The sequence below is a fragment of the Theropithecus gelada genome, chromosome 6 (genome assembly GCF_003255815.1).
Source record: "Theropithecus gelada isolate Dixy chromosome 6, Tgel_1.0, whole genome shotgun sequence".
In the NCBI taxonomy this organism is placed as follows: Eukaryota; Metazoa; Chordata; class Mammalia; order Primates; family Cercopithecidae; genus Theropithecus; species Theropithecus gelada.
The window spans coordinates 34,259,997-34,281,850 of record NC_037673.1 but is presented as its reverse complement, the minus strand read 5'-3'; the positions used below and the strand labels follow the sequence as shown (position 1 = coordinate 34,281,850).

The 21,854-nt window shown below is 42.6% G+C and overlaps 1 protein-coding gene across 4 annotated transcripts in view; it reads right to left on the bottom strand.

Annotated features, from left to right (window-relative positions):
• Window positions 1-21,854, bottom strand: part of RAI14 (retinoic acid induced 14) — a 173,790-nt gene that overhangs the window by 132,160 nt on the left and 19,776 nt on the right. For 2 of the 4 annotated variants that reach the window (XM_025387839.1, XM_025387842.1), the window contains exon 2: window positions 10,743-10,823. In XM_025387839.1, coding sequence (XP_025243624.1) covers window positions 10,743-10,778 — 36 coding nt within the window. In that variant the 5' untranslated portion in view covers window positions 10,779-10,823. Of the gene's footprint in view, window positions 1-9,999; window positions 10,164-10,742; window positions 10,824-12,944; window positions 13,195-21,854 lie in introns of those variants that run through there. The other 2 variants (XM_025387840.1, XM_025387841.1) reach the window with 2 other exon arrangements.

Genomic DNA, 21,854 nt, shown 5'->3' with positions numbered 1-21,854 from the left:
GAGAGGGGGGGAGAGGGGAGGGGGAGAGGGAAGGGAGAGAGGGGAGGGAGAGAGGGGAGGGGAGGGGAGAGGGGAGGAGGGGAGGGGACAGGGAGAGGGAGGGGACAGGGAGAGGGAGGGGATGGGGAGAGGGAGGGGAGAGGGGAGGGGAAGGGGACAGGGGAGGGGAGGGGATGGGGAGGGGGAGGGGAGGGGAGAGGGGAAGGGAGGGGCAGGGGAGAGGGGAGGGGAGAGGGGAGGGGAGGGGAGGCTTTACAAGCAACAATGGGAGAAAAGAATCAGCAATAAACCCAATATTAACCAAAAGGGCAACATGGCAACCAAAAATGTGAATAAGATCACAGGTTATATTAATAAAGTTACGTATCTAGGAAGTAGAAGTGGATATTCTACCATTTTTAATATTCTTTTACATTTGTTCTAAAGTTTTGCTCAGAATTCTAGGCCTAAAATTTGAGAGTCAGATGTCATGTAGGTTCAGATTAAACTAATCAATATAATTAAGAATCCTCAAATTCCACAATTTTATAAGTTACATATTGACTGAATACACTGACTTAAAGAGTAACTTAAAGCTAAGCTTACAATATAAACTTACAGGCTTATACCATTCCCAAAGTTTTCAATGAAGGTATGAGATCAGGTCATGATAGTTCCTATCTGGGAAAGGAACCTCAAGATTATGATGGTAAAATGGTGTACTTAAAAACAAACCCTTGTTCATCCCACACCTTATCAGATCAGGTCACCAATATATTACAGGACATAAAGGGAAAAGCCTAACTAGTTACCTAATGTCACCAGCTGGTAACACTCAAGAGCAGTTTCCATTTCTTTTATTTTTGTATATTTATTTTTTTTGAGATGGAGTCTTACTCTGTCGGCCAGGCTGGAATGCAGTGACACAATCTCAGCTCACTGCAACCTCTGCCTCACAGGTTCAAACGATTCTCCTGCCTCAGCTTCCTGAGTAGCTAGGACTACAGATGCATCCCACCATGCCTGGCTAATTTTTGTATTTTTAGTAGAGAGAGGGTTTCATCATGTTGGCCAAGCTGGTCTCTAACTCCTGACCTCAGGTGATCCACCTACCTCCGCCTCCCAAAGTGCTGGGATTGTGGGCGTGAGCCACCACACCCAGCCAGCAGTTTCCATTTCTAACATGGAAAAGCGTTTAACTTCACCTACAGCAGCATGCTGCAATAGACTTCTACCAATAGGACAATGGATCCTGGGCAAGCAGTCATCAATAGTTACTTCTGGCATAAAAGGAGACAAACCATAAAAGTCACTAAGGTTTAAGAACACTTTGGCATACCTTTATCATCCAAGTCTCAAACAAGACCCTCTGTGGAAACTGCCTATGGCTGAGTTAATCATCCCTGGTATCCATTCTCCCCTTTCCCTGGAGGCTTAACTGGTTTCGAGGCTGCCAGCAAGAGAATATGTTTTCCTGCCTCCCTTGCAGCTAGGTTGGGGCAAGCTCTAACCAGTTCCCTGTGAGGGCAATGATTTGTGTACCTTCAGTTTCACATCCTTTAAAAAGTAAAATGCTAGATGGGTGTGGTGGCTCACTCTCATAATCCTAGGACTTTGTGATGCCAAGGCAGGAGTATTGCTTGAGGTCAGGAGTTCAAAACCAGCCTGGGAAACATAGTGACACACTGTCTCTATACAAAAAAATAAGAAAATTAACCAGGCATAGCATTATGTGCCTGTAGTCCTATTTGGGAGGCCAGGGCCAGAAGATTTCTTGAGCCTAGGAGTTTGAGGCTGTAGTGAGCTATAATGACACCACTGTACTCCAGACTGGACCGCAAAGGAAGACACTAAGAAAGACACTGTCACAGGAAAAAAAAAAAAAGGAAAGTGCTTCTGCTTTACTTTCCTTCTTTCTAGTTCTCTGGGGAGCACTGTTCAAAGACTTACGTCATTTTAATGTTTCTAGTAGCCACATTAAAAAAGTAAATAGAAACAGGTGAAATAAATTTTACTCTATTTATTTAATCCAATTATGTCCTAAATAGTAGCACATCAGTGTGTAATTACAAAAAATTAAGATATTTTACATTCTTTCTTTGGTACAATGTCTTTGAAATTTAGCGTGTATTTTACACCTACAGTATACATCTCAGTTTGGACTAGCACATTTCAAATGCTCAAGAGCCACATGTGGCCAGTGGCTAGCACACTGCACAGAGCAGCTCTAGAGGGTAACAGAGGACACGGGAGAAGGGCTTGGGTTCCTGGGTTAATCTATGGAGCAGAGCTGCCCCGCTGGCTCTTAGACTATTTTTAAACATTTACTTCAGAAGAAAACAAATTCTACCTTGTTAGAGCTACTGTATAGGGTATTTTGTTATTACAGCTTATCATGTACCTAATTAGTATACCCATTGGGACCTCACAGAAGGACCCTGCACCTTCTCAGTTATGAAGCAACCCTTCAAAGAATGAACAGGCCAGGCATGGTGGCTCACACCTGTAATTCCAGCAATTTGGGAGGTCAAGGCAGGCAAATCACCTGAGGTCAGGAGTTCGAGCCGGCCTGGGCAGCAGGGTGAAAACCCATCTCTACTAAAAATACAAAAAAATTAGCCGGGTGTGGTGGCACACACCTGTGATCGCAGCTACTCAGGAGGCTGAGGCAGGAGAATCACCTGAGCCCGGGAGGCAGAGGCTGTAGTGAGCTGAGATCGCACCACCACACTCCAGCCTGGGTGACAGAGCAAGACTCTCTCTCTCTCTCTCTCACACACACACACACACACACACACAGACACAAAATGAAAAGACTCATGAGTTCACATTGAATCTCATCAAAAACTCTTCCAAAACCGTAGCCTAAATCTGAAAAGTTGCTACAGAAACATTCTCAGCATTGGGAAATACATCTTAGAACAAACATATCCAAGGAGAATATGTAGTTCCTTAAACTTTTCCTTGTTCTATTCTTACGTTATAAACCTCTACACTTTCCAGCTGACCAGCCCACTGGGCAGCCCAGGAGGCAGGAACCAGCTAGAGACCATCAGATCATTCGGCCTCCCAAGCAAATAAAAATGAAATCCTTTCAGGCAGTGCTTCCCAAAAAGTGAAAGCATTTTCATGAATACAATAAAAACTACTCTAATCGTTGAATAATCAAGTTGACCAGAACACACTGACTTTCCTGTTTTAAAAGGGAAGACTCAAGCAAAAAGGGAGGGACTCAAGCAAAAAGAAAGCCAAGTCTAGTCACCAACGTCATCTTTATAGACATACTGAACATTTGGCCGACGCTGGCCCCTGTATTGCCATATAGTTGAAAATAACTACATCCACACAGCAAAGATCTTTAGGTAGAAACTCAACTGAAAATATCCACAGGATGATTCAGAAGCAATTTCTGTTTCACTCCGAAGGAGAAGTTCATAAAAAAATTTGTCAAACAAAAAACATGTAGGTCAACAACAGCCTTCATTCAAAATGATCAGGTAATTAATGCAGAATAAAGATGTAAGAGAGAATGGTCTAAATGACTCATTACTTGTGTAGACTAGGATATTTCCCCAAGTTTAGGGGTCAAGCCCTGGGTTTCATATTGGTTTCCAGTTGGAAAGGTATTATGTTTAACTGAGAATGACGGTCTGGGGTAAATAGAATAAAGCTATGACCCATTTAGCCCACAATGGAGCTCCATGTAGAGAGATGTTTTATTGGCACCACTGGAAGAGCAGAAGCAGCATCTGCTCTTCCTCCCTTCAGAACTGAAATGCATTTGGCTCTCAGGAAACAAAGAATCTTTCCCTGTCATGGGAGGAATAATGCTGACGTTGGTGAGCTTTGCCACTGTGGATGAACTTGTGGTGACGGAAAATCACTGTAGAGGTCTTATTTAAGCTTAGAGCAACAGGGTAACATCTATTTTATGCAGTTTGAAGCTTCACAATTTAGGAACCAGGAACCTGTTAGCAAGCATGTGCCATGGTTGACAGCACACAACGCTCTCCCATCAAGAAAAACCAGGAGAGTTACCATCTTTCTGTTATTTACCAAATGTTTGACTTTGGCCAAGTTACTTACCCGCCCTCAACATTCATTTCTTCCTCTATCGACTGCATTGTAGCAATGGTCTTTACTGGATAGGGTTTTGTAAGCATTAAATGACGAAGAGCATGCAAAGGGGCTTGGGACCGTGCCTGGCACCTGGTGAGCATTCAATCCATGAGAGCTCCTTATTTCTGTAATAGGAGGTCGGCCATCCATACGTGTTCACTCTTGCTGTTAATATTATGCAATGGCAACCACTGAAAAACTGTGATGCTCCAGCCTCACTCTCTTAGATGCTGAAAATAGTCCCAAGGATGAACAGTGGAGCTAAGGTCTGACAGTGCCAGCTCAGTGGGGGAATGCCAGGGCTTCGGAGTAACTGTTCTAGGATGGAAGGGTATGGAGTTATGTTATGGGTTGACTTGTGTCCTCCCAAAAATTCATATGTTGGAGCCCTAAAGCTCCCCGTAACCTCAGAAGGTAACCTTATTTGGAGATAGGGTTTTCACAGAGGTAATCAAGCTAAAATGAGGTCATTATAGTGAGCCCTAATCCAGTATGAGTGGCACCTTTATGAAAAGGAGGAATCTGGGCACAGACACATGCACAGAGGGAGAATGCCACATGAAGATGAAAGCAGAGATGGGGCAAGGCTTCTGCGAGCCAAAAACTGCCAGCCAACCGCCAGAATCTAGGTCAGAGCATGGAACAGATTTGCCCTCGCAGCCCTCACAAGGAACCAACTCTGCCAGTACCTGGATCTTGGGCTTCTAGCCTCCCGAACTCTGAGACAATACATTTCTTTAGTTTCAGCCACCTGGTTTGTGGTACCCTTTGTTACGGCAGTCCTAGCAAACTAATACCAGGCAAAATCAGGCAGTGAGCAGGTTCTCCATTTAAAACAGGCTGAAAAGACCTAGAAAATATGTAGCATGGCACAAATTTGACCAAATTTCTCTCTAGAACTTTAGTAAAGTCTCCTACCTCCACCCAGTGGGGTCATCACTGATTTTTTAAAAATTATGTCTATTTAAAAAAAAAAAAAAAAAAAAAAAAGGCTTAGCTTGAAATAGATTTGGCCAAGGTTCCTATGTCTACAGAGAGACTTGGATTTTAAATACTCCCATTGTGTGTATGTGCATGTGTGTGTGGTGAGGGAAGGAGGCTCCAGCATTTGTAAAAACTTATTATAAATGACTAAAAACTCCTTGAAAAAAATACCTTGGCAGAGATGTTGGTTGTCGACCCTCATGAGAGCTGTTATCTTTTTTTTTTTTTTACAGATGGAGTTTCACTCTGTCACCCAGGCTGAAGTGAAGTGGTGTGATCTCAGCTCACTGCAACCTCTGCCCCCCAGGTCCAAGCGATTCTCCTGCCTCAGCCTCCCGAGTAGCTGGGATTACAAGCATGCACCACCATGCCTAGCTAATTTTTGTATTTTTAGTAGAGACGGGGTTTCGCCATGTTGGCCAGGCTGGTCTCGAACTCCTGATCTCAGGTGATCCACCCGCCTTGGCCTCCCAAAGTGCTAGGAGTACAGGTGTGAGCCACCGTGCCCTGCCGTGAACTGTTATCTTAATAGGCAACAAACTCAAACCTCTGTCTGAGCAGGATATGCCTGGTTCTTCAAGATTCATGGGGTGTATGCATTTCCTTGGCTGAAAGCTACAATAGTTAGTAGCTGCTATGTAAAGGTATACCATCAATTTAATCTCTCTTAGAGCCTGTCACTTTAAACTGGCTGTTTTGATTTTTTTAATGGAATGTCCGCTGCTTCCCTATTACAATGAAATATATAATTGGGAATAAATCTTTCATCAAATTAAGCACACACCCTCAAAGTAAACGGTGAAGGCCTCGATCATGTTTGAGTGACATTTCTCAAGATTTGTTACAAAGATCTTTCAACCCCATTTCCCATCCCTCAACCTCCACCCATTTCACTCAAGTCACTAAAAATTGGCATCTACAAAGAAATTCCAGAAGCCTGAGCATTTTACTAGCAAAGGGAAATCCCAACCTTTTTGGCCTCATTTTTCATGATGACAGCTCATTTTCCCCTGTGGAATCACATACTAGCTGCTGCAAATATTTAAAGAGGTAAAGAAGCTATTTTTTCAAGCTACGGTCATAAAAGATACAAATAATGATCATTGAGAACTCTGTGCTTGCTTAATAAGCATAAAAATCAGTCTATCCATTTTTAAAACTAGGATGAAAACTTTATAGTATTCTTCTTTAAATACTCAGGGACATGCCATGGGCACTCTTCTGGGCTCCTGAACTATTAATATTACTATTTTGTATGTCAAGGGCCATTTTTGAGACTGAGTTAACCCACTGTGCTGCAAGCTGCCTCCCTTGATTGACCTTCTGACCTTTCCCCCTCTTCCCAACCACGCTTCCAATGGGAGTCCAGAAGTAAGCCTACATATCTACAGGCAATTGGTCTTTGACAAGAGTGACCAGATCATTCAATGAGGGAAAGAATAGTCTCCTCAACAAATGGTGGTGAGACAACTGGATAAATTTAACCAATGAGATGCAAGAATGAATGAATTTGGATCTGACTCCTACCAGCAAGGCCTGCATGAAGCTCCACCTCCATAAAGCTCCCCAAATTCTCCCATTCTCAATGATTCAGCCCTCTGAAAATTTATAGCATTTATCACCAGGCCCTACAACTTAATAACTAGTTAGTTATATCATCTTAAAGGTACCTTGAGTATCTATAGTCTATACTGCTTGTATTTTGCTCTAATTGTTTCCTACATGTTTTTTTTTTCTCTTCCCACCGAGGTTTATCAGCTTTTTAAAGACAACAACCATATTTGCATTTCTCTTGTATCCTGTCTACTATCTAACAACTCAAGTTTAAGAACTCCCAAAATAAAGTTATAAATGTGAAGTAAAAAAGGTTATCCATCATAGAAATTTCATAATGCTGTTTAGCCTCTGTGGGTTATCTGCAGGGTCCCAAAGAGACTTAAGAATCAAAACCACTGGACAATGACACTGTCTAACCACAGCCCTCAGAGTCAGGCTCATTCCCTACCAAACTCACATCTGTCTTTGACACAGTGCCAGTTGTCAAGTCTTCCAGAAAGGACACTCCCATTCAATCTTTACCCACGTGATGGCCCTGGGGTCACAGAGTGACCTGAAGGCCATCCATAGGAGGCCCCCTTGGGCCACTTTCATCCTATGTTTACTCCTGGATTTTGCTCGCAATGGCCACAAACCAATCTGGCCACAGACCTCCCAGACACAGGCTCGCTGAAATGCGATCACACCAGTGGGTCACCTGTCTTCTTTATGCAAGCGTGAGAACCTGATCTGCTATTCTCCTCTTCCTACCCCCCAGAAATACAAAGAATCCATCCTTTCTTCCTCCTTTTCCCTCACACAGACAAGCAGGAAAATGTGATGCCCAATGGTTTAAAATATTTTGAGACAGACCACTTGTTTCAGGTTAAAAAAAAATTATAATTTGGTTCATTCAACTGAATGTAAATGTTTGTAAACGTGTTTTTCCTTAACAATACATATATATGCATGATATACATGTACATATATCAAGAACTTCTAAATCAAAGGCATACATTGGAAAACAAGCCTCCCTTCTCCACTCCCTCCCAGCTCTCAGTTTCCCTGTTTGGCAGCAGCAACTGTTACCAGATTATTCTACCCTCCAGACCATGTAAACTTTTTGAATCCTACTTTTTATTGCCAGTTGCTAATTAGGAGGAAGAAGCAAATATTTACTAAGCATCTCTTGAGCACCAGGCCCTAAGATTTTTGACTTTTTTTTTTTTTTTTTTTTTTTTTTGAGACGTAGTTTCACTCTTGTTGCCCAGGCTGGAGTGCAACGGCATGATCTCTGGCTCACCGCAACCTCTGCCTTCCGGGTTCAAGTGATTCTCCTGTCTCAGCCTCCCGAGTAGCTGGGATTACAGGCATGCGCCACCACGCCCGGCTAATTGTGTATTTTTAGCAGAGACGGGTTTCTCCATGTTGGTCAGGATGGTCTCAAACTCCCAGCCTCAGATGATCCTCCCGTCCCGGTCTCCCAAAGTGCTGAGATCACAGGTGTGAATCACTGCACCCGGCCAACATTCATTTAATGCATTTAACTGTCACCCCAACCTTACAGGGCTAATATTATTTCCTCCACTTTTCCAGTGAGGAATCTGCGCTTCAGAAGAGTAAGAGACTTGTCCAGGGCCACAAACCTAGGTCCAAGTCTAAAGTCACTTTTAAAGCTACTGCCTAGATTGCTCTGTTTTTTGTTTTTAGAGACAGGGCCTTGCTCTGTTACCCAGACTGGAGTGCAGTGGTGTGAACACAATTCACTGTAGCCTTGACCTCCTGGGCTCAAGCCATCCTCCCACCTCAGCCTCCTGAGTAGCTGGAACCATAGGTGTGGCCCACCATAGGTGGCTAATTTTTTAATCGTTTTGTGGAGATGGGGTTTTACCATGTTTGCCCAGGCTCCTCTTGAACTCCTGGACTCAAGATCCTCCTGCCTCAGCCTCCCAAAGTGCTGGGATTATAGGAGTGAGCCACCGTGCCAGCAGATTACCTAGTTTCTTAAAATACACTTTCCACCCAAAATTCCTCTTTCAGGAAACATGGGCTCTTGAATCAGGCTGCCTTAGTGAAAAACTGGTTCTAGAACTTAAAGTTCTAAGAACCCAGACAAATGACTGCATGTCCCTAAGGCCTCAGTTTCTTCATCTGTAAAATGAGCTTAATAGTTATACCCACCACGTAAGATTTGTGGCAAGAGTAAATGAATTTCACGTGAAAAGCTTAGTATAGCTCCCGACATTTGGTTAATACTTCCTAATGGTTATTATTAGCATTATTATCATACGGTTGATTAACAAACAGGGCTTTGAAATGTTTTTGTTGTTGTCTTTTTTTATTCCCTTGATTTAGCTGTACAGTTCTGTGGCTTGGGGAAACAATTTGGATGTGGAGAGCCATTTGAAATTGTTGGACTCCATTATACCAATTTCCTCCTCCCCAGGCTCTCCTCCCCAAGGTCTGCTTCTCAACATTTCTTCTCTTAGCACTAACTGCCAAAATCATAGCCTTTTCTGCTGCCAAATCCCAGAAGCTTTTACTAGTGTTATTACAGTGGATTTTTTTAAATCATGGAAATATTTCAGTTTTTCTAACTGGATTCCGGCAACACCCTCCCTACTGCCACCAGTTTTTGATTTTTAAACCAAAAGTTTATGTGCCTATCATTCCTCTGGGTCCCTGTTCATATACATGGAAGTCTAGACTGATGAAATTTTGCTAAAAATAATCTTAACTTATGTAAATGAAAGCTACCTAGATTCCCTTGGAATAGAAAAAGGCATTTGTTAACCTGGTCACATAATTTAGAAACCCCTATCTGCTGAATTGCACAACATTTTCCATTTAATTGCCTTTTTCTCCTTAGCTGAAAGCCATGGGAGATATGTAGGCTGCATAACATACAGCCAGCAGACGATGAGGTTGAAGGAGGTTTCTTAGAAGTCGGATGACCAGGACTTTCACTCTGGCCAACAGCTAGTTTCATGTCTTTGTCAAAGTCTCTTTGCACTCTGTGAGTTTTATTTAATTTACCTAAAGGATAAGAAGGTGAGACCAACTTTTTTCATAATGCTTCCCGGTTCTTTCTTTAAGTGGGTCGGTATTTTACCATCATCCCATAAGCATCTCATCTAGCCTGGGTTTTATCAGGGCAGTAAGTTACATGTCATGATGCAGCCTCAGGAGACAAGCTTCAGCTAGAAGTAGGTATGCAAGTTACATATTAGCCATAAAAGACACAGTCTCCATTTATTGCAAAAATGCAGCTGTGCCAAGCTGTCAAAATATAATTCATGGCAAAGCAATAAAATCCAGGTTCATCTTTAATTACCTCGTCTGAAATGATAGCTGAACAAGCCCATTTTGAGAGTGACAAACCTTGGCTTCCATCTAATTCCCTTCCATTAATTTCTCCCATTCCACAACTCTGCTCAGAGTTCCTGGAATGCAGCTAGTACAAGACTGGGATCATAGAAGGGTTTATGGGGCGACCTTTTAAAAAAATATTACCGTGTACAACCCCTCTGCTACGTTTTTCTCCCTTTTCTCCTGAGGGAGACTTTGTTTCAGAACTCTTACATCATAACTGGTTCCTCCAATCCAGAGTCTTTTATGACAGACAACAAATGAGGAAGAGCCCCTGGAATTCAGGGGGAGGAAAGGTACGGGCAGCAATAGATCCATTTTACCACAAAAGCCTTAAGAGAGTTGAACAGGTTTCCTAAAGCCAAAGATGAACCATGCTAATATGTCATTCCTGAACCACCCTCATGAGAGAGACTAGCTTCTTCTAAAAACAACATTCTGAATCAGGATTTCTGGCAACCTTAGAAATGTTGAGATTTTTACTGATTGTTCCTTTGAAGATGTTTAATGTGACGGTTCCTTTCTCTACAAGGCACAGATCCCCAGAATTAAAGAAAAAAAGCATTTTGAAAGCTACGCACACAAACAGCAAGGAACCTAGAGCATGCCATCTACAGAAGCTACCCTGAGCTGGGGCCAAGAGCACTTGAGTGTCTGTAGTTTATTAACTCAGCAGTGCCTTATCAAGGTGGGAGGAGCGTTTCTGCAGCTCCGTGGAGAAGGAACAGCCAGACTCTGAGTCACCGCATACTCACGTCACTCTTCCTGAACTTCGCTTTCAAGCTCTTCATGTTTAGTCCATTCAGCCTTCCAAAGCTCTAGAGATTTTTCAACACCTAAGCAGAGAAAAAAAGGACATATGTAGGTTTCCAAATAAGGTATTCTGTCTTGATTGGATTACAACTTTGGGTCATGGGAAGGAGACAGAGCAGGGCTGGGTTGGGAAGGTGGTCAGTTAACAGCTGAGGAGTGGTAAATAACATATTTCCATTTATAATATACTCCCTAGAAGCTTCTAACATTTTCAAATTAACCAAAACTTCCATTTTTTCCTACTTACTAACATTTGTTTTAACTGACAAATACAAATTGTATATACTTTTACGGTGTACAACATGACTTTTGAAATATGCATATATTGTAGAATGGCTAAGTTGAGCTAATTAACATATGCATTGCCTCACATACTTATTATTTCACTGTGATGAGAACACTCCAAATCTACTGTCAGGAATTTTTCAAGTATACAATACACTAACTATAGTTCCCATGTTGCACAATAGATCTCTTCATCTATTCCTCCTAACCGAAACGCTGCATCCTTTGACCAACATCTCCCCATCCACCACCCCTACCGCCCCACTCTCACACCCCCACCCCTGCTCCTGGTAACTACTATTCTATTCTCTGCTTCTATGAACTGGACCTTCTTAGATTTCTGTATCAGTGAGTTCTAAAACATTAAAAGTAGAGCAAGTCTAAGTTACTGCTTAACTGTCACTATACAAAATGCTGTATCTCTATGTTCAAGTAATACTTCGACATATCTTCTGTGCTGCAATCATGCCATCCACCTCCTTGTGAAAGTGATGAGGAAAACAGTTCATATTCCAGATGCCACTCATTCCCTATTTATTTTTCTCAGTGTTTGTTCCTGTCTCCCCTCCCCAGAATGCACAGGGCAGTTAGTGAAAAATGCCAGGAACAACAAAACCTCCCTCATCAAATAGCTCATTCCTCAGGGGGCCTCTCTAAACAATGCAAGACTCTCAGGGTCCTGTGGGACTCAGCAATTCTGAGTTGCAGCTGAATCTTAAGCAATTACTTCATTTAACATGGGTCTGTGGTCCCCTGGAAATTGAATGTAATTATCTTTTAGCAAGCATACATTTACCTTTTTCAGGGAAGAACGCTCCGAGTTTTCACTGGATTCTACGAGGTAGTTGCCACCCTTCAAAAGTCAAGATTGCTTGTCTAGTCTAAGTGCCTCATTCGCAGAAGTAGAAACAGAGCCTCAGACAAGTTTTGAAACTTGCCTGAGTCACAAAGCCTATTCATGATAAGATTCAGAACCAGACCCTAAGGCCTGACTAGTGGCTGAATGTTTTCACTGCCGTATATGGTTTTGGTGTTTTTTTTTTTTTTTTTAATTTCAATAGTTTGGGGATATAGGTAGTTTTTTGATACACAAATTCCTTAGCAATGAATTCTGAGATTTTAATGCAACCATTATGTTGTCTTTTATCCCTCACCTCTCTCCCAACCTCCCCTACCCCTAGTCCTGACTGTCCATTATATCACTCTGTGTGTTTTTGCATCCTTATAGCTTAGCTCCCACTTACAAGTGAGAACATACGGTATTTGGTTTTCCATTCCATAGTTCCTTCACTTGGAATAACGGCCTCCAGTTCCATCCAGCACTGCCCTATACAGTTTTACAACTAAAACCAAAAAGCCAAATCCTGTGTTAAAACATGTATAGACCTTATCTTTTTTTTTTTTTTTTCCTTTTTTGTGGAGAATGGAGTCTCGCTATATTGCCCAGGCAGGTCACGAACTCCTGGGCTCAAGCTATTCTCCAGCCTCTCCATCCCTGAGAGCTGGGATTACAGTCACGAGCCACTGTGCCCGGCAAACATGTACAGACTCTACCTTTTTCATTACATTTGGAAATGTGCAAAATGTGTAATCTTTGCATGTAGATAAAAAAATGAAAATACACTTAGGTCAAAAAAGGCAAGATAATCTATATGAAAGTTTCCATCACATAGTAAATGCTCAATAAATGTCACATCAAGCCCACTGCAAGTGAGAACAGGTGACCTTTAACAGCACCATCCCAGAGGAGAACTGAGGAATAGCAGGCACACGTTTACCACAGTTAACTACTGTTTTCAGAAGCCTTGCCAGGTCATCTCACATTCCCCCACATCCTTATTATTCTGAAAAAAACTGACATGAGAGGATGGTTGGGGAGTGCAAGCCACTGAATGCCGTACTCATCCTTCTTCATGAGCTTGTTGCTACCCCTAGAAGTCACCCAGTGACTCTCTGGCTTCCAATGTGTCTACTTTCATTCTTGCTGCTGTCATTGATTAGGGCCCTTGGATAAATGGTGTGAAAACCCAGTCATCATGAAACACTTTGATGGCATGAATCTGGAGGCCTCACTGTGACTGCAGCCTCTCCATGGCCCCTTTCAATCTTCCCAGCCTCAGCAGGAGTGACAGATGCATGTTGCCTTGGAAACGACACACACCATAATTATACATTGTTAACTGCCAAGCATTTAATCACAGAGAAGGCTGGGCTAGTACCTGAATAGCAAGTGCAAATTCCAGGGCAGTGTTTCTCAAAGTCAGCCCCTAGTTAATCCATATCAGAAGGACCTGGGGACTAAATGTAACCTTTCAGCCCCTGTCCTGTGAAAACTGAATCTCAAGGGGTAGAGCCCAGGAACTTCCTTGGTTGAATCTTTTGCACACTGAAGTTAGAGAAACTAGAACTGATGTAGGTGGAACAGGAACACACTTGTCAGAATTGGGCTGGTTCATAAACCAAAATTGGGTTGTTTTTTTTTTTCAAGTCAAAACAGAATCACCTTTTGATGAATCAAAGTAGAAATAATGATAATCAGATATTCCCAAACTGTCGCTGGCTAGCCCAGGGTTTCTACACCAACTGTTGCTAGAAAGTGGAAATCATCCTTCGAATTTAATTCCTTCTCCCTTCTTGTGGAAGTACTAATAACCAAGGAAACAGGATAAATCTGTCCAGCAGAAAAGGGAGAAAAGAGAGGCCAAGTATTGGATAACCCAAAATCGTGCAGTTCCCCACAGCAGAGCCACTCAAAGCATTCCTTCATTCACATATTCAGAGAGCACAAAGTCTTAGGCAACAGCGGGGAAGATTTTTGTTTGAGGTCATGGGGGTTTCGTGGGTGTTGTGTTCGCTTTTCTGTGTATTTGTCTTTGGCTTTTCTCTTTTTTTTTTAAGCATGCAGTGAAAAGTATACAAACTCTTATTTGAAGAGGATTAAATAAATAAAGCAATAATTCCAAAAGTTCCCAAGGGAAGGTATTAACTGCCAAATTGAGTGTCTTCCTGGAGTCCCTGGCTTTGGGTGTGTGAGAGCTGGGTGGCCCACAGGCCTAACTCCACAGTGATAGAGATAAGTGTCAAAGGAAAAGAAGTTCTGGAAATCCACACAATGGTAACTCTAGAGGCATGAACTGTAGCTGGGGTAAAGTTATTAATAGATCACTGCTTTCCTGGTATTCATGAAAGGATCTCACACCTGGAAGCCATGGCTGGCGGGAAGTAATGTGGCCCCTGGAATAACGCCAGGTGCCAGCTCTCTCAGCATCTCCTCTTCCTCAAGATGAATCATGAGTAAATGGACTCGCCTTCCTTGGGCCAACTGGGATCTTACAGTCCCATTTTCAATCCAAAGCCCGGGCTGGGCTACAGCCTATGTTGAGTACAGTGACATCTATCAGTTTGGCAAGGCCACACTAAAGGCAGTCCTTGGAAAAGTCATTAAATCAGGATGCTTACTTCAAAAGAAATGCAGCAAAGCTGAATTAGCTGCACAGCAGGCTAACTGGAGTATATACCAGACAGGATCATGCATCTATGGAAAAAGCTCTCTGAACTAAGTTCTCCCATTTCGAGCAGGACAAAACATACCTACCCACTGAGCAGAAATATTAGTCAGTTTGTTACCCATTTAATTCAAAATAAGTCCCTGCAATATGGCATCCATCACTGGCCACCAATCGTCAATCACTGGCCACCAATCATCATTGGCCACCAATCATCACAGAATGGACGTCACATTGATAGATGAGGATGGAGCAAGGCAGAGATGTACATGCTTGTTTCCATCTCATTTGAAAGACTGGATGCAATGCTGTTTATTTATTAATTCATTTTCCCTTCAAAAAAATAATTTAACTCCCAATCCTAGCCTGCATTTTAAAACCTTGATATTAGCCTATACAGCTTTATCATTAACAAAAAAGTTAAACTTCTTTGAGTATTAAAAAAAAAAAAAAAAACCTTTACAATGGATATGGGGTTTTCTTTTGGGTGTAATGAAAATGTTCTAAGATTTATTGCTGTAATGGTTGCACAACCTGTGAACACACTAAAAACCATTCGTTCATACACTTTCAGGAGGTGAAGTGAATGGTATATGAATGATATCTCAACAAAGCTGTTATTTTTTTAAAAAGCTTAATAATCTCTATTACATTCGCCAGTCCTTAGGATTAAGAAAATTCCAGGTTATTCAGATATGGTGGCTCACGCCTGTAATCCCAGTGCTTTGGGAGGCCGAGGCGGGCGGATCATTTGAGGTTGCAAGTTCGAGACCAGCTGACCAACATGGTGAAACCCTGTCTCTACTGAAAATACAAAATTAGCCGGGCGTGGTGGCGCATGCGTGTAATCCCAGCTACTGCGGAGGCTGAGGCAGGAGAATCGCTTGGGCCCAGGAGGCAGAGGTTGCGGTGAGCCGAGATCGCACCATTGCACTCCAGCCTGGGCAACAAGAGTAAACTCCATCTCAAAAAAAAAAAAACAAAGAAAGAAAATTCCAGGTGAGAAACCTCTAGACTGATGAAAAAAGAAATGCAGCCAGGCAGGCGCAGCAGCTCACGTCTCTAATCCCAACATTTTGGGAGGCTGAGGTGGAAAGACTGCTTGAAACCAAGCATTCAAGACCAGCCTGGGCAACATGGCAAGACCCTGTCTCTACAAAAAAAAAAAAAAAAAAAAAATTAATTAGCTGGTGATGGTGGCACATGGCGCGTAGTCCTAGCCACTCAGGAGGATGAGGTGGAAGGGTCACTGGAGCCTGGGAGTTCAAGGCTACAGTAAGCCATGATCATGCCACTGCTCTTCAGCCTGGATGAAAGAGTGAGACCCTGTCTCGAAAAAAAAAATAATATTCCATCACAAAATATGGGAATACATCTATAGAATTCTCAGCCAAACCAGAACACTAACATGTGCCCCTAAATAGGCTTCAGGACTTTTTCTTCCAAGTTAAAAAGGACATCAGACTTAAAATCCACACCACAGACCAAGTGCTGAACAAGCCTCAACACACTCCTTCTCTCCTTGTCGGCATCTACCTCTTCTCACTCAAGTGCCTGAGTATTTCTTTAGACAATAATCTCTCTGCAACAAAAATGCAATTTTAACCAAAGCTGTATAAACATTCAATTTTCTCAATCCAGCAAAACAAATACATTCTGTCAAAGGTCTCTCCAGACCAAACTCCCAGTGAAGGTATCCTTAACAACACAGCACCTCATGCCATCCGAACCCCTCCCAGTGGGCGGAAGCTGCTTCAACCTCTGCCTCTCAGACAGGGCTGTGCTGTAAGTTACGTTGCTGCTTCTGGAAGAACATGAAAATGGGAAGCAGGGCCCAACGGGTACTGTTCCTTCTTGCCCAATTTACCTTACAGCAGATTTGTACTGTTCTAGAAAGACAGAATTTTAAATACATACAAACACTCAGCATAGGAACTACAAGCAGGCCCAGAGGACTCCAAACTGACTGAGGACATGAATAAAGAATAATTTAAAAATCATCTTATAAGTAGGTGTTAAATACTGTAGAAATTCAAAGAGTGAGAATCTTGAAGGGCTAGAAAAAAATCAGAGAAGTCTTCCTAAATGGGAGCAGGGCTCTAACTGAACTTAAAGGAAACACAGGATTTGGACAGGTGAAGGAGGAAAAGGCATTTTGTCCATCTCTCTCACAAGATGGGGGACTCCTTTCTTAGACTTTCCAGGTAAGGGTCTGACACCTGTTCAGTCTCCCCAAGTGGTCCCATAAGCTATGGTGTGAACGTGTCCTCCAGAAGTTCATGTGCTGGAAATTAATTGCCAATGCAACAGTATTAAGGAATGAGGACTTCAAGAGTGATTGGGTCATGAGGGTTCTACCCTCCTGAATGGATTCATGCTTTATCACGGGAGTGAGTTAGTACTTGCCAGAGCCCGTTATTATAAAAGTGAGCTAGGCTTGCTTTGTGGTCTCTTTCGCATCCACCTTCTGCCACCAGATGTCCCTTGCTGAGGACCAGGACCATGTCCTTGGACTTCCCAAAGTCCAGAACTATGAACCCAATATGCTTATTTTCTCTGTAAATTACCCAGTCTGTGGTATTCTGTTATAGCAACAGAAAATAGACTAAGACAGTAGGGGTGGTAGGAATCACTGCATAGTTCTCTGCAAAGAAAGATACTTCCGCAGTCTGACTCCTTTAGACCCTGGATGTGAATGAGGGATTCAAGAACCCCGTTACCAGTTTTCAGCTGATTTGAAAATTTACATCTCAGACTACTTACTTACTTTGGAATAGAGTATTTTCATTTTGCCTGTACTTGAGTCCTGACCATTGGCATATAATCAATAAATGTTTTACAGTTGAACATTTAGAACAAAGATATAGGATAAAGTGCTTGGATAGACTTTAGACCTCACCTCTGACCTTAGCAAGGCTCTCATGGATCCCAAGTGCACTGAGGAGGGTGAGTTCTCTGACACGGGTTAGCGTCATTGGGATATTTGTACAAACGTAACACGGTAATTGGGTTTTACTACGTACAAGAGAAAAGCACTAAGGTTATAAAAAACCCAGCTCATTTGGCCTCTGAAATCTTACCGGGATGCCCCTCCTTTTTCCTTTCCACCTGCCCCTTCCCTCTCATTACTGCTGTCCTCATGCCGCATCCCCCCAGTCATGTGCTAAGCCTACCTGAAGGAGCTGACCATTTTCAATAATGCAACATTAGGGTCAGAGGAGAGCAAGGATCATCAGCTAGTACCTTGGAGGCAAATTCTTAGGACAGAGATTTTCTCAGCCTGATTCTAGAACTATGGGGCAAGCCAGGAATTCCCCCCACAAATCAACATGCCTGCTGTGTTATTTCATGTGAGGCCTTCCTCCCCTTCTAGTCAGGGAGCTCCTCAAGAAGGAAAGCGTCCATCCTAGACAGGGCCAGGGTTTCACCTCTGGCCTCAGCAAGGCTCTCTTCATAGTCAAAACTTAGTGAAACTTTGCACTGCCTGAATGAATCAACGATGAATGAATGAATGAGCACTACGGTTAGGTTGAAAACACAGACACGCCACAGTCATTTTAGCCTGAGGTGCAAAGTTTCAAAGGATTCAACTGAAAACTGGTTAACAGGGCTCTTACTCACGTCCAGGTCTAAAAGGGTCAGAGTGTGTGTGGACTGTGGGAGGGTCTTCCTTTAGACAGAGCTATGCAATGATTCCTACTACACCTACTCAACCTCATGAGAGGCTTACAGGACTGAAGAGATTGGACGGTGTCTGATCCACACCTGAAAAATCTAAAACGGAGAGAAACTGGCCTATGCTTCAAGGACGGAAATGAAGAAGAGGTTGCTGTTGTGTTGTAATCAGCCTGAATGCTGGAGTTTATTTGTGCATAAATATGTGTTTCCTATGGAGCATGTGTAGACAACTCACAATAGAGGGAAATAAGTGGTGCTAGATTCTGTGTAATAGGGTAGATTGGAAGGACACAGAGGGCAGAGGGAAGTGGATTCCCTGATGGAGAAGCAACACACTGGAGGCAATCACATGACATTCATCAAGGGAATTGCAGAAGAAGGGTCTGCAGTGATGGTCCAAGAATGGAGTGAGAAGAGGGAGATCCCCAAGGGGCCCCTCTGCTGGTGTGCCAGGGCTGCCACAGCAAAGTACCACAGACTTGGTAGTTTAAACAACACAAAATAAAGCCCAAGGTCAAGGTGTCAACAGGGTTAGTTTCCTTTTGAGGCACTTCTTCGTGGCCTATAGATGGACGTCTTTGCCCTGTGTTTTCACATGGTCTTCTGGGTGTGTCTGCATCCTAATCACTTCATCTTATGAGGACACCAGTCATATTGGATTAGAGTCCACCCATATACCTTATTTTACCTTAATGACCCCTACAAAGGTCCTATCTCCAAATACAGGTACATTCTAAGAAACTGGAGGTTAGGACTTCAACACAGAAATGGGATAGAGGGGCACAATTCAGTCCATAACATTCCCAGAAATAGCCCAGAATTAAGAGTAAAACAAACATCTGTCAAATTCAGAACATGGCACTATCGTGCTATAGTACCAGTCAAATAAGAATTTTCAGCCAGAAGTGGTGGCGGGTGCCTGTAATCCCAGCTACTCGGGAGGCTGAGGCATGAGGATTGCTTAAACCTGGGAGGTGGAGGTTGCAGTGAGCTGAGATCGTGCCACTGCACTCCAGGCAGGGTGACAGAGTAAGACACTGTCTCAGAAAGAAAAAAAAAAGAACTTTTTTATCCCTCTAACTTCTTATCTTCCCCTGCCCTACCCCTAGTTTTACCATAGAGAGATCCCTAGAGGGATCCCAAACTGTGATAGGAAGATGCCGGAGGCAGGGTAGCAGGGTGAAGCAGGGACAAAGAGAAAAGGGAGAGCTATTTAACTTTAAATCAAATTTCAACGTTTTATTGTTATTAGACTGGTGCAAAAGTAATCACGGTTTTTGCCATTAAAATAACAAAACCACTATTACTTTTGCACCAACCTAATATTTGACATTGAGGACTCTAAATTCTGAATTAAGAGTATTCAGCAGTTGAAACTGACTGCAGAACTTTTTTTAAAATCTAAGAATAAGTCAGAGGCTGGGTGCAGTCACTCATGCCTATAATCCCAGCACTTTGGGAGGCCAAGGTGGGAAGATCACTTGAGCCGGAGACCAGCCTGGGCAACATAGTGAGATCTCCATCTCTACAAAAATAAAAGTAAATTAGCTGGGTATGGTGGGGAGCACCTGTAGGCCTAGGTACTTGGGAGGCTGAGGCAAGAGGATCGCTTGAGCCCAGGAGTGTGAGGCTACAGGGAGCTATGATTGTCACTACACTCCAGCCTGGGAGACAGCGCGAGACCCCATTTTTAAAAAAAGAAACGGCCAGGTGTGGTGGCTCACGCCTGTAATCCCAGCACTTTGGAAGGGCAAGGCGGGTGGATCACTTGAGGTCAGAAGTTCGAGACCAGCCTGCCAAAATGGCAAAACCTCGTCTCTACTAAAAATACAAAAATGAGCCAGGCGTGGTGGTGCATGCCCATGAACCCAGGAGACAAAGGTTGCAGTGAGCTGAGATCATGCCACTTCACTCCATCCTGGGCAACAGAGTGACACTGTGTCTCAAAAAAAAAAAAAAAAAAAAATCATAGATTTCATCCAGAGACAAGGAATATACTAACCTCACAAAATAACTTTCAGACAGGGGGATACAAAACAAGGCTGCTTTATGATTACTATCTCATAAATCTTATTTATTCAGCAAACCAGATACGTTATAAATGAATAAACAAGCAAACTTTCTTTTATGAATTAACAAAACTACAGGTTTGTTAAAAGACTGCCCAGATAAAGTTGGGGGGGGGGGGGAAGACACAACAATAATGTCATCTTGGCAGTGAATCCTTTCCAAAATACTTTAATATCTCAGATTTTTTTCCAAGAAAATAAATGAGCACATTCTTTTTAAACCACAAATGTCATTTAGATACCGTATCATAATGATCATGTAGTCAAACGCTTTTGAGACTATTCATCTCCTATATTCACAACTTGCCCTTATCCAGGGGATGACATTTCTCCTGGAAACCAAATATATCATTCTTCTTTGAGAATAAAACCTGCCATCAACCAGGATTGATCTTAGTCTATGAATCAGCCAGAGCCAGCGGCCCCGACTGACACAAAATTGGCTGTGGTTCTGGCAGCACTACTTTCTGGTCTGTCAAATCCACGACTCACACGCTCCAATAAGCCTACCAAAGAAAAGTCCCAAGGTTACCTCCTGCCCTAAATCCATCCAATTTAAAAAGCATGGCTTAATCAAAACAAGCTACCTCTGGAATATTACAATCACTCTAGGACTAGGAAACTCCATGCAATTATCCCTTAAATCGAGGTTATTTTTAAGATGATCCCTAAAATGCTCATCCTGTTCTGTGTTCTTTTGATGTTCATTACAATACCACCTTCTGAACACACCACCGTGTTCACCTCTGAAGAGAAAAACCACCTCACATGTGCTGTGCAACTGACCCCCAAGGGTCACCCCAAGTCACCCCAAGTCACTATGCATGGGTAAGCCCCTTCCTGTCTTCCTCCAAAGTCCATTCCTTAATTTTCACCTATCTTGAAACCCAAAAGAGCCCATCAAGTTTAAACACAGAGATCCAATCCTCAAACATTAGTGGTGAAAATGTAAAATGGTACAGCCATTGTGAAATGCAGTGTGACAATGTCTTACAAAGTTAAATATACATTTACCATATGACTCAGCAATGCTATTCCCACCTATGAGAGAAATGAAAACATATGTCCACACAAAGACTGAATATTTATAGAAGTAGCATTCGTAATTGTGGAAAAAGTAAAACAACAGAAATGTCTGTCAACTCGGTAAATAATCTGTAGCAATTCCATATAATGGAATATTACCCAGCAATAAAAAGGAATAGAACGCTGATCCATGGTAAAGCATGGATGAAGCTCGAAAACATTTTGCTAAGTGAAAGTCAGACAGAAAAGACCACACATTATATAATTCCATTCCTTTTTTTTCCTTTTCTTTTCTTCTCTTTTTTTTTTTTTTTTTTTAAGAGACAGAGTCTTGCTCTGTTGCCCAGGCTGGAGTGCAGTGGCACCATCATAGCCCTCTGCAGCCTCAAACTCCTGGGCTCAAGTGATCCTCCCACCTCAGCCTCTTGAGTAGCTAGGACTTCCGGTGTGCATCACCACACCCAGCTAATTTTTGTATTCCTTGTAGAAA